Source organism: Carlito syrichta, unplaced genomic scaffold (assembly GCF_000164805.1).
Source record: "Carlito syrichta isolate Samal-C Ts95f unplaced genomic scaffold, Tarsius_syrichta-2.0.1 Scaffold272186, whole genome shotgun sequence".
Classification (NCBI taxonomy): Eukaryota; Metazoa; Chordata; class Mammalia; order Primates; family Tarsiidae; genus Carlito; species Carlito syrichta.
The window spans coordinates 55,789-69,108 of record NW_007216282.1 but is presented as its reverse complement, the minus strand read 5'-3'; the positions used below and the strand labels follow the sequence as shown (position 1 = coordinate 69,108).

The 13,320-nt window shown below is 54.3% G+C and overlaps 1 protein-coding gene across 1 annotated transcript in view; it reads left to right on the top strand.

Moving 5' to 3' along the window:
• CDH22 (cadherin 22) overlaps positions 1-13,320 on the top strand; it is a gene marked incomplete at both ends in the record, with an annotated part of 60,800 nt that overhangs the window by 16,051 nt on the left and 31,429 nt on the right. The window contains 4 exons of the mRNA XM_021709671.1: positions 7,306-7,473; positions 10,961-11,154; positions 11,659-11,717; positions 11,887-11,917. Of these exons, the coding sequence (XP_021565346.1) occupies positions 7,306-7,473; positions 10,961-11,154; positions 11,659-11,717; positions 11,887-11,917 (452 nt within the window). The remainder of the gene's footprint in view (positions 1-7,305; positions 7,474-10,960; positions 11,155-11,658; positions 11,718-11,886; positions 11,918-13,320) is intronic.

Here is a 13,320-nt window from a genome sequence, read left to right as displayed (position 1 = left end):
CTATGCATTGAGAGCTATCTATGTGCCTGCTCTGACTAGGAATGCAGCAGTGAGCCAATCTAAGGTTCTACTCTCATGGAGCTTTTTTGAAGTAAGGAATATGGAAAGTGAGATAGAAACACATAACATCATGTCAAGAAGTAACGAGTGCAAGGAAGAAGATGTCTAAGCCACAGTCAGGACATAGATTAAGAAATGAGGGTTTTGGGAGGCTGAGGCAGGAAGGCTGCTTGAGACCAGGAGTTTGAGACCAGCCTGGGCAACATAGCAAGATCCTATCTCTACAAAAATGAAAAAGAAATCAGGACAGGCCTTTCCAGGGAGGTGACCTTGGGCAGAGACTGAAGTGAGGGCGTGAGCCACGTGGATTTCTGGGTAAGAGCACTGTAGGCTGGGGAAACAGCGAGTGTGTAAAGTGCTCAGCCCAACACCTGGTACTAGCGGGTGAGGAGGAGGAAGCCTTCATTCATGTAGCCTAAGGAAGTAGAGACCTTAGGGTTCATATGCCTTCAGTGGGGGGAATAAGGGAAGGGCCAGGATGGAGTCTTGGAAGGTGGCAGGGTGGGGAGACGACAGCTGAGACTCCAGGGGGAGTGAGGAGGACAGCCACTTTCTAAGAAGGAACAACCCCGCTGCACAGGGTCAGGGAGAGGGTGACACTCGGGAGGTCATAGAGCTTGGGGGAGTAGGAGCCGTTCCCAAGAGGCCAGGAAGTGAACACCAGGCAGGGCGGGTGAAGGCATTCAGACAGGGCCCTGGCTCAAGGGTCCCTCAGCTTCTCAGCCCAGAAGGGTCCTATCTGGCAGGTCCCAGGAAGAGCCCGATTTTTCCTCCCCTTGCCCACAGCCCCACAGCAAGAGCCGCCCTGGTGCCATTCCCAGCCCAGCTCCATTCCCCAGCCAGGAATATTCCACTGATGCGGGTCTATATTTAGCAGCTGCTGCGAGGTACAGTCTGTTCTCGCTGTGCAGATAGCAGGGAGCAGAGCCGGAACGGGGCCTGAGAGGAAGGTGTGAGGGAAGGGAGGAGGCGGGGCGCCGTGAGGCCCCCGTGCCAGAGGAGGAATTAACTTGTGTGTTTTAAAGGCCAGGCCTGCCAGCAAGCCCCCCACAGGGGCGACAGGGATGGCATTTGCGGGCTAATGAGGCATCACACGGGCTCCGGGGCCCCTTCTGCAGCATTTGCAGGGGACAGCGGGGGTGGCGGGGACAACAGCTGGAACTGGGGACAATGGGTGAAGACAAGGCTGCGGGAGCCGAGGCCAGGTTATAATTACCAGCCCCCGCCCACCACCACCCCTGCAGGAATAGAAACATGCTCTGAGTCGCCAAGATCTGCTGAACATTCTCAATGGGGCCAGAGACGTTCATTTTACCAGGAGAGAATGAAACTCACATTTGTTGAGTCCCTTCTAAGTGCCAGATCCTAGGGCCAGGATCATGAACCAGACCTGGCTTCTGCCCACAAGAAGCTTTTGTTCAAACAGAGAAGCCAGAAACAAACAGACAACTACACCCAGGCTGTGAGGGGGCAGTGGAGGGGCAGTGGGAGTCCATCAGTCAAAATGTTGTCTGAGCACCTACTGTGCACCCAGCCCTATAGGCAGGATGATGAATGAGTCCTGAATGTATCTCTGCCCCTGTGGAATGTAGGTTTGGGGGCTCCCAACCCAAGACTCGAGAGAAGGGGTCAGCGAGTCATCTCCAACATGTGAGACATGCTACTGGAAGCTTCGTCTCATTGACTCCTCTCAACAGCCCCACTGGGTGGTATTCCCACTTTACAGAATAGGAAACTAAGGCTCAGAGAGACCTGAGAACATGCCCAAGGCCAGCTAGCATGTCAGTGGTGGCAAGAAAACTGGAGTCCAGGTCGCTGTGACTTGAGTCCTCCTTCTCACACAGCCTCCTGTCTGATTCTGTGCAGCCCTGGCACAGAGTGGGCCCCAGAAAGAATCAAATGAATAAATGAGTGCAGGGGTGTGTAGAGCTGGAAGGTTTCAAGAACAACTTCACGATTGATCTGGGACTTTTAGACCCCCAGACCCCCAGCCTCCACAGTGCTTCTCCCAGCACTGGGAGGGAGAGCAGGAGTGGAACACAGCAGATGGGAAAATACGCCATCTAGTCTCCCCAGCCCCATGCACAGCCTCCTAGTAATGTGGCTCCCATCCAAGGGTGGAGTCTGTGACACCACCCCTTGAATCTGGGCTGGCCCGTGATTTGCTTTGGCCAATGGAATGTGGCAGAAGTGATGTTATGCAAATTCGGGACAACAGGCCTTAAGAGACCTTGCCACTTCCAATTCGCTGTCCTGGAACATGGTCCTGAGACTGCCACGTAAGGAAGCCAGCCTGCTGGAGGATGAGAGAACCAGTGTATCCCGGCCAACAGCCAGGACCAACTGCCAGACGTGTAAATAAGCCATCTCGGACCTTCCAGCCAGCTGCTCCTCCAGTTAGACACAGCTGCATGAGTGAGCCCAGACAAAACCAGCAGAGAACGCCCAGCTAATTGCATTTCTCCATCAGTTCTCTATGGCTGTGTAACAAGTCGCCCCAAAACTCAGTGGCTTAAAATAGCAGTAATTTACTATGTGTCACTATTGTGTGGGTCGGCTGGGCAGTTCTTTTGCTGGGGTCACTCATGTGGCAATCGTCAACTGTCAGGTCACTGGGGGTTGACTCAGCTGGACCTCTCTCACCACGCAGCCTTTCGTCCTGGGCTTCTTCCCAGCACAGCGGTCTCAGGATTCCAAGAGGACAGGCCCAGTGCACAAGGGGATGTCAAACCTCTGCTTTTGGCCTGGGGCTAGGCATGGTGGCTCAGTTCGTAGCATTCAATCCAAAATGCTGTAATCCTAGCACTTTGGGAGGCCAAGACAGGAGGACTGCTTGAAGCCAGGAGTTCAAGACCAGCCTGGGCAACATAGCAGGACCTCGTCTCTACAAAAATAATATTAAAAAATTAGCCAGGTATGGTGGTGCACACCTGTAGTCCCAGCTACTTGGGAGGCTGAGGTGGGAGGATCACTTCAGCCCAGGAGTTTGAGACTGCAGAAAGCAGTGATCATGCCACTGCACTCCAGCTTGGGCAACACAGTGAGACCCTCACCGAAAAATAAAATCTCTGCTTTTGTCACACTTGTTGATGTCCCATTGGCCAAAGCAAGTCACACAGCCAAGGCCAGAGTCAGTGGGGGAGAGGATGACCCAAAGGTGTGGACACCAGAAGGTGTTGTTTGTTGGGCACCACCGTCATAGCAACCTACCATAGCATGTGATCTTGGGAACAGGGTCCAGGGGCAGCATAGCCTCTGGGTACCCACCTCATACATACCCAGAGCTGAAGCCCAAATCCCACACTTTACAAGGCTTCAGGGCCAGTTTCCAAGGGAGAAGTTTGGTGTCCCCAGTTCCTCCAGAGCTGGAATTGACAGGGACAGCAAGAACAGCAGCAACATGGAGCCTCTCTCCTCACCCATAGGGATGGGGCCAGACCCTGTTCCAAGCCCTTCTCAGCTGAGATTCTGAGCCTTCAGTGCCCAAGTCCATGGATGCTCAGTGGCCCCAAGTCCCACCCCCAAGCCCTACCTCCAGTGAGATCTCCAGTGGAAAGTGACAAGCATGAGGCTTAGCATACAGTAGGTGCTCAGCTAACTTCAGCTCCCTCCCCACCTCCCCTCACTGGCCTGGAAGCCACTGTACCGCTAGTCGGCCTAGAAGTTAGCCGAGTCTTTTCGGCTCTGGACTGCAGGGACTGTACAGGGAGGGTGGAGTCTGTTGTATCCTCCACTCTGGGGGTCGGAAGGAGGAAAAGAGCAGAGCGGGGAGAGAGAGGCAACAGAGTAAGACCCTGATTGGAAAAAAATTCTCTGCTTTTGTCATAACTGCCTGCACCACCCTCCCTCCCTCTCACCACCCCTTCCCCGTCTCCTCCTGTCTGTTGCTGGTGAGTGTGTCTGCTCAAACTCTCTCTGCGGTTCCTCTTTTCTTCTCTCCTTCCTTTCCCCTTTTCTCTGCTTCTCTCCAGGTCTCTTGTCTCGGTCAGTCTCTCTTACTGTCTCTTCCCGAGTGTCTCTGGTTTTCTCTCAAGTTCACATTCCCCTCTTCCCTTCTCTCTTTCTCGGTCTCTGTAGACCCCCCTCCCTCCTCATCTTCCCCCTCCCTCCTCATCTTCCCCCTCCCCTCCTCTCCCCGCTCTGTGTGTCTCCTGTCTCTCCCTAGGTTTCTCTGTCTTCTCCCTTTCCCTGGGACTCCTTTTCTTCTCTCTCTCCCCTTCCCTCTCCACCACCTTCCCCTCCTCTTTCCCACTTCTGCTCTTTTCCTTCTTCCAACCCCCCAGGGTGGAGGATATGACAGACCCCACCTTTCCTGTACAGCCCCTGCTGCCCAGAGCCAAAAAGACTCGGCTAACAGACCAGCAAAGGCCAAGAGGGTACCCTGTCACGGTCTGTGCGGCACCTGGGGAGCAGGTCAAGGGGGCTTGCTGCGTGACCGAGAAAATGGCTTGCCTGGTCACGGTTCAGAAGAGCAAGAAGGACATGCCAGGGCTGAGATAGGACTACGGAAGTGACGTCCCTCTTTCAGGGTCCAGCCTTTCCCCCGGTACCTGGGATGGGTGGGGCAGGGGAGATGAGGCTGACTGGGCAGGGACCTTCCGTCCTTACAGGGGTCCAGCAGGGCAGTTCAGAGCATGGACCCCGCGAATCCTGATTGTGCGATTTCTATAGCGTGACCTCGAGCAAGGTTCTTAGCCTCTCTGTGCCTCCACTTCCTCAGCTACAAAATGGGTATAACCACAGCACCTTCCTCATAAGAATATTGAGAGGATTCAATGAGGCGATTCACCTAAGGTGCGCAGGACAGTGCCACAGAGTAAGTGCACATAAATGTTAGTTATTTTTATGAACACATGCAATTCTCACGAGTTAAAACTTCCACCACTGGTTCTCAGTGGTTCTCAACCAGTCTTGCCCTGAGGTTCATCTGGCAGTGTGTGGAGACATTTTCAGAACTGAGGTGGAGGGTTGCTGCTCCAGGCATCTAGTGGGGGAAGGGGGTAAGGGTGCTACTGACCATCCCACAATGCACAGGACACCTCCCCCCAACAAACACACTCTACAAAGAATGATTCCCGCCAAATGTCAATGGTGCCACGTTTGAGAAACTATTCTTTAGGTAGGTATCACAGTTGTACCCATTTACAGATAAGGAAACGGAGGTTCAGAGAGGTGAAGGGATTTGTTCAAAATCACATGGCCAAAGAAATAGCAGAGCTGGGATATATCCCAAGGCCATCTGCTTCTGAGACTCCTGTTTCTGGGAAGACCAGCCATGGCAGAGAAGGGGTCGGGAAGGGTCTACGAAGGAGTCTCGAAGGCCACCGATACAGGGTCTGTATGACCCTCAGTGAGCCAGAATGCCCTTCTGTATCTCCACATGATCACACGACAGCAAGACCACCCCCAGGTGCCCACCTCTGGCTACCATGGCTACACACAGAAGCACACACATGCACACTACAGCCTCTCCTCCCATTGCATTGCCATTACTGGAGTCTGGGGACTGTTTGGGGACATCACAAGTCAGAGCCTAGGTTTTATGGGGCGCATCATGGGCTGCTGGTGCCTGACTCCACCTGGCACACAGGCCCTGGGCGCCACCTGTCACCACCTGTGCTCGGCAGGTTGGTGGGGTGGCGGGAGGCTCTGAATGCCTCATCAACTCCCCCTCCCTACCCTTGTCTCTACCGCTGGCAGGGAGACAAGAAGCCCTGCCTTCCCCTCACCAGAGTTAATCTCGTGGTGACCCCCTCCCCTATTCCATTAACAGCTTGGAGGACGGACGGGACGGTCTGTTCCGCGATTAGCTGGGGCCTGGACAGAGGATCTAGGCCAGGAGCGAGAGGCGGGGCCTGGGGCTGGGGGATAATGTGGTTGTGGGGGGAGGGTGTGAATAATCATGTGTGACAGTAGCTGTGAGTGTGCATGTGTGTTTGTGTGACTTTGTGCCCTTATGTCCACAAGTGTGTGCGCTGCGTGCGTGTGTATGGGTGAGTGTAATGCCCCGGGGCATGTACGTGAGTGTGGATGTGAGTCCCTCTCACTCTGTGGAACCCATCAAGCTGCCAGATGCCTGGCTCTGGGCTGAGTGTAACTGACACAGGCCTGGCTCACTCAAAAACTATTAGGTGGGGAAACTGAGGCACCACAAGTGAGATTAGCTGCTCAGGAGGGTCACACAGTGGCAGGTTCCAGCCTGTTGACCTCCTTTTAGTAAACCAAATAGTCCGTCTCTTGCTTCTGTGTTGTGTCTATGTTTGTGAGAGTATGTTTGAAGGTGTAGGTGTGCGAATTTGTGTGTGTATAGGAGGGTGTAGAAGAGTGTATGTGTTTGACAGTGAGCATTAGTATGTCTGTGTGTAAGGGTGCACGCATGTGTGGGAGGATGTGTATCTGAGAGTACGTATGTATGTATGTGTCAGTTGTGCATATAGATGCGTGTGTGAGAGTGAGTGTGTGTGGAGTATTGAGTGTAAGCGTGTGTATTTGAGGGTGTATCTATGTGTTTATGTGTTCAGGTGTATGTATGAGTTACTTGTGAGAATATATCTGTATGATCAGATGTGAGTGTGTGTATCTGTGCAAACCTGTGTGAGTGATTCTGTGTGAATGTGTGAGTGTGAGTGTACTTGAGCATGTGTGTGACTGCATGGATATATCTGTGAGGGAAGAGGTGTGTGTGGCTGTGTGTGTGTGTGTGTGTGTGTGGGTATTGTGTATCTGTATGATCCTGTGTGTGTGTATGAGTATGAGTGTGCATGAGCATGTGTGTAACTGTGTCTATAAGAGAATGGGTGTGTGTGACTACTGTGTGTGTCTGTAAGGATAGGGGTGTGTGTTACTGTGTGTCTGTTAGGAAATGAGTGTGTATGGCTGTATGTGTCTGTAATGGAATGGAGGTGTGTGACTGTGTGTGTCTATAAGGGAATGGGTGTGTGTGACTGTGTGTATGTGTGTCTGTATGATCCTGTGAGTGTGAGTGTACAAGTGTGAGTGTGCCTGAGCATGTGTGTGTCTGTGTGGATGTATCTGTAAGGGAATGGGGGTATGTGTGCATGTGTGAGTGTATCTGCATGTGTGCCTGTCTCTGTATGAGCGTGTGTGGTGGCCCTGAGTCCTACCCTGCACTGTGGCCACATCATGCCCTCTACATGGCCGCTCTCCTCCTGAATTTGCACTGACCCAGGGCTCACTAGTGGGCAGCTGGTGGGATGTCCTGGCCTCACTCTCACTCCCCCACAGGTGTGATCCGGACAGCTGTGCCTGACCTTGATCGTGAGAGCCAGGAGCGCTACGAGGTGGTGATCCAGGCCACTGACATGGCGGGTCAGCTTGGTGGCCTGTCGGGCTCCACCACCGTCACCATAGTGGTCACTGACGTCAATGACAACCCGCCCCGCTTCCCACAGAGTGAGTGAGGCCTTCCCAGAGGGAGGCGCATCTGTGTGTCTGTCTGCAGCCCATTCGAGCCACCCACCGACTCAACTTCCCTTTAGACACCAAAAGATGGACTCCCACCTGTCTGTCTGTCTGTCCACCCAAGTCACCCACTGGCCCCCAGTCTCCTCCAGTCATGCTGCCTGCAGAGGAAGGCCTAGTGATGTCTGATTTTCCACAGCCAAGGAATGCCATGGCCTGCTCAGCCTTCCTCCTGCTTCCTGCAGAGGGGACACCCCGCCCATCCACCCTTCTGTCTATCCACCCTCCCAGTCCTCTCTCACACCCCCATTAGCCTTTTGCAAGCTATGTGCCTCCGCCCAGGGCTTGCAGTGGCGGGGGGAGGCAGAGGGACAGCAGCTGTGTCTGGGAAAGCTGAGTCTGAGTGACAGTCACGTCCCCTCCTCTGAGCCTGGAGGGCAAAAGTCTATGCTTCTGAATCAGGAGGCCTTTCCACCCCCTGCTTCTCCTGGCAAAATGGGAGTTAGGGGTTCTCTGGCATGTCCCCCACCTCCCTACCAGCCAGCCGGCCCCTCTATCCCAGGCTCAGGCGAGAGCCAGCTGCGGCGGGAAGCCACCGAAGCTGGCAGAGACTAAATGCCATGGGGAGCTGGGCTGATTCCTATCGGGTGAGTCATTACTTGAGGTCTGCTGCTCTCACATTAGGCCCCGCCACAGGGGACTGACCCCCGAGAGATAAGGAACCCAATCCCTTAGCTGAGTGCCCAGCATTGCGGCCTAGCGGCCTAGCACCTCAGCGCAGACTGAGCCGGAGCCTGGCCGGAAGCCAGCCCATGGCCCCCTCTGCTAACCCAGCCCTGCCTCCTGGAGGGGCTGCTTCAAAGCACCACGCAGGGGGTGGGGCCGACTGGGACCCACCTGGTTTTCTGCCCAGTTGCGCCAGACTCTGAACCAGCCCTGAGCTGGAAGTGCTGGGGTCAAGCGGCAGGGAGGAGGCCGGGGCCTGGAGGCTTTCTTTCCCTCCCTCGCTCCTTCCTTTGTTTTTTCTTTTTCCTCCTTTTTTTCTCTTTTCCTCTTCCTTCTTTTCTTTCATATTCCTTTATGGTGAAATATAGTACCTAAACAAAAGGGTATGCCATGTAAATATCCAGTTCAATAAAAAATTATAAAGCAAACACTCCTGTGACCACCCACCAGGACCGCAGAAGCCTCAACTATGCCCTTTCCTGATCATAACCTCTCCCCAACCCCCTCCTTCAGCTTTTGAGATCACCATCTTTAGAACCTGTTAACCCATGTATACATCATCAAACATTATAATCTAATTTTGCCTGCTTTGGAACTTCGCATAAATGGAATCATACCATACAAATTGATTTTTGCCTTGCTTTTTATCTCTCAAACTTATGTTTGTGAATTTATGTTGCTTGTAGTCTAATTTATCCATGTTCATGGCTGTACAGTATTCCATAATTGATCTGTTTGGCTGTTGATGGACATTTGGGTTGTTTCCCAACTGGGCTACTGTGAACCCTATTTCCCTGGTGTCCTCATGCCCATTGTGCACATTCTCGAGTGTATATATAGAGGAGCAGAGCTGTGGGTCATGGGATAGATGCAGCTTCAACTTTCCTAAATAAGCCCATCTGCTTCCCCTATGAGGAAATGCACGCGTCCATGTGCCACACTCTTGCCAACACTTGGTTTTGTCAGACTCCTTAATTTGTGTTCGTCTGGTGAGTGTCTACTGGTAGCTCCTCCTGGTTTTCATTCATACACTCACTCGCCCTTCACACACTTCATCTACACGACAGCCTGGGGTTCTGCTGAGCACTGGGAATGCCTGATGAATAAGAGATATGGCCCCAGTATTCCAGGAGCTCACGCCCAGGAGACAGAAGAAACAGAAAATGAGAGAGAAATGCAGTAATCCCTACAAAAGGATACACGCAGGGGCCAGGGGAGCACAGGAGCAGGTCTTGAAGGCCCAGGAAGGTTCCCTGGAGGAGGTGACGTTCAGTGAGGCTAGAAGGAAGAGCGGGAATTGGGACAGCAAAGGCAGAGGAGAGAGGGGAAGGCTGGAGGTGACAGCGAGCAAGTCACAGGTATAGAATCGCAAGAACTTCAGCCAGGCTGAAGCCAGAGTTCGAGTGGGGAGCGAGGCTGGCTGGGTCATCAGGGGCCAGGCACAGGTGTGTTGTCGGGCAGGCCATGGGGTGTGCACAACTCCATCCCAAGGGCAATGAGGAGCCATGGAAGGGATTTTTTTTATCAGGGGAGGGACATGTTCAGCTGGTGCTTTGAAAGTGCCCCCCGGCTGGTGTCTGGGAATAAGTCAGAGGCAGCCATCCCACACAAGGGCTGCCTAGACCTATGGGAACCCCATGAGACACATCGCCACCGTCACCGCTTGCCTGGGCCGGCCTACCGTTTAGCAAGTCACCCTCCCCTTGGCCTCCGTGCTGTCCCGTCTGACCTCATCCCTTCTGGTTTCCCCTCTGCTCGCCCCCTCCAGCCGCTACGGCCATCTTGCCACTCTTCAAACATGGCAGGCACTGCACCCACCTCAGGGCCTTTGCACCTGCTGTTCCTTCTGTCTTAGAAGGCTCTCTCCCAAATACCTGCTTGCCTGGCTCCCCCCGCCCCTTCAGACTTTCGCAGCCACGTCATCCTCTTGGCGAGGCATTTCTTGATCAGCCTGTTTAAACCGCATGACGTCCTCATCAGCACTCCCGTTCCTTCCCTGCTTTATTTTTCTCCTAAGTACCTATCACCGTTGGGCACACCATATGTTTTACCAGTGTGATTGTTTAGCGCCTTTCTCCTTCTCTTATGAGGAAAGCACCACGAGAGCTGAGATTGGGGTCCATTTTATTTGTTGCTGTCACCGCAGTGCCTAGAACTGCATGATGTCTGGGGACATCACAGGCGTTTGACACACATGTATGGAAATGAAGGCAGAAATGCCTTGCCTCTCAACAGTAAAATCACTATGAAACCCCCATCTTAATACAGCGTGTTCCATTCATTGAGTAGCTGCCCTCGGCTCAGCACTCTACTAAGCCTTCTTGGATGTGCCATGATCCAAGTCACTCCCATTAGGAAGGCACCGTTTTTATTTCCATTCTACAGATGAGGAAACTGAGGCTCAGGTTACCCAGCGAGGACTGGCTCCAGGGCCCTGGCCTTTATCTCTGTGGCCCTCTGTCCCCCTCGCTGGGCATGGGGGAAACTGAGGCCCAAAGAACTGCAGGCATCTTCCCAGATCAATCAGTGATTAACTCAAGGGTCAGAAGTAGAAGGCGCCGCTTTGCACTGCCTCCCAAATGTCTGCAGGGACGTGCCTCTCCCAGCCATCTTTCTGCCCAAGCTGGAAGCCCCTCGCAGACACTGGTCTCCCGAAGGAAGCATCTGAGCCCCCTTCCCCCCTCCCCCCAGAGCTGGCAGGGGCTGGGGTCGGGGCTGTCCCCACCCCTGCTCATGGCCGTGTCCCCCACAGAGATGTACCAGTTCAGCATCCAGGAGTCAGCCCCCATCGGCACGGCCGTGGGACGAGTGCAGGCCGAGGACTCGGACGTGGGCGAGAACACCGACATGACTTACCACCTCAAGGAGGAGAGCGGCAGCGGTGGCGACGTGTTCAAGGTCACCACGGACAGTGACACTCAGGAGGCCATCATTGTAGTGCAGAAGGTGTGGCTGCCTCAGGAGGGGTGGGGGAGGCAGCCCCCCCGGGGGGCGGTAGGGTCAGAAGGCCTCTGAGCAGTCAGACACCCCCTACCTCACTCCACTCCAGGGATCCAGTCTCTCTAGAGAACCAGGACCAACCGGGAAAGACACTGATGGTATCTTCCCCGATGTACAAACAAGGCACAGAGAGGTTAAGTGACTCGTCTGGGGTTGCACAGCTAGTTGTCAGTGCCAGTTTGCAATGCAGATTGGAATCCCTGCTCTTAAACACTATGATGAGCCACCTCGAGTCCCTGCCAGGCCCCTCACACTCATCATTTCCTTTAATGCTCATGTTTCCCTCTGAAGGTGAGGTCAGTATCCCCATTTTTACAAGAGGCTCAGAGAAGCAAAGGGGCTTGACCAGGATCATACCTGTAAGGCACAAAGTAGGGATTGGAACCCAGGTCTGGTGACTCCAAAGCTCTTTCCTTCCTGAGTCTAACAGCCTTCCTCACCCACTGGCAGGCCCAGGAACCAGGAGCCAAAACCGCAAACTCAGCAGTCCCAGGGAGAAGGGGAAGGAGGTGAAATAAGCATACATAAATCTGTTTTCTGGGACTTGGTGGTGGGTTTGTCCATTCCAGGCTTTTGGGGCCTTGAGGACTGTCCACTTCGATCCCGCATTCCCATGGGAGGAATACATCCTGTGCATGGGCCCACAAAGGGTCACAGGCCTTTTCTGTACACCTCCAGGGGTGAGGTGTCTACTCCCTGTCATCGGCCAGCTCTTCTTCCTCCCGTTCAGTGGAATCTGTCTCCTTAAATCTGCCCGTCACCATGAGTTCTGCCTTCTGGGACCCACAGAAACACCTGCTCCCGATGGCCACAAACATGTAGTGAGGCTTGCTTTACCTAGCATGAGGGTCTGAAGGTAAACCCCCAGTGCCTTCAGCTACTTCCCAGAGGATAATCATAGAATAGCTAACACTGGTAATAAAGTGCTTACCACGTCAGGCGCCCTTCAGCTGCTTTCCGTGTATTAACTCGTTCAATCTCTTCCTCAACCCTCTGAGGTGCTATTATTGTCCCCTTTGCAGATGAGGAACTGAGCCCCCAGAAGTTCAGTAACTTTCCCAAGCATCCAAGCATAGCCCAGTGGGGATACAGGCCCAGGCTCCAGAATCCGCGTTTTGAAGCATTATGTGGTGTTGAGTCTTTTGATCTCCATTTGTCCGTGAGCCCATTTCACAGATGGACAATTGGAGGCCCAGAGAGGCCCAGCCTCACAGAGCAGCAGAAATGGGCCTGGAACCCAGCCTAGGGACGCCAGCATGTTTGCTCTCATCCTCCCAGGCTGCCGTGTCCCCCTGGCTCTCGGGTCCCCTCTCGCCTGCTCCAGCAGTGGCGCCTGAGGTGTCTCTGTGGAATCAGTGCTGGCAGGGGAGCAAAGCCCCCGCCTGATTGATGACCGGCTCAGGTCCATCGCTCACTCCCAGGCCAGGCCACCACCTGCCTCCCTGCATCCTGATTTCCCAGGCAACAGGGTGGAGGAAGGGGGTGGCCAGGTTTTGCTTTGCTGCTGGGGAAGGTGGGGGTGGTGGTTTGGGAGGAATGGAGGAGCCCTGCCCACAGGGCTGGCACCTGCCTGTGGGGCTCTCGGAAGGCCGCTCCGGCCAGTCAGATGGCTCCCCACCACGCAGCTGAGGCCCCAGGGCTCCGCCATTGCAGTTTTTCCTTGCCGTAAGGAAGGCGTTGTCTTCAGGAGGCCAGAGCCCGCGCAGCAGGGAGCTCATCCATCAGAGGGTCCCCCATTAGCACCCCTGACGAGAGGCCCAGGCTCAGCAGGATTTAGCCGGATCTCAGAGGAAAGCTCCCAGGCAGCCCGGCTTATCAGGCTCAACTCCCGTTAGAAGCTTCCTCCTTGTCCCAGGGAATCCTAGCTCAGCTGCGACTCCCTGCTCCGCGACCTTGGGCGAGCCACTGAGCCTTTCTGGGCCTGCTTCCCCGCGTGGAAAATGAGAATCATCCGAGCTCTGAAGGCTGCTGTGGAACTGAGTTAACATATTTAAAGCACTGGCACACAGTCCTTTGCGTCTCCGAAATAACCCCGCCGAACATCCCAACACTGTGCAGGGAGGCAGGAGGCTTGGCGTTCGCCCGTCGGCCCAGGGTGGCCGCGCGGCCCTA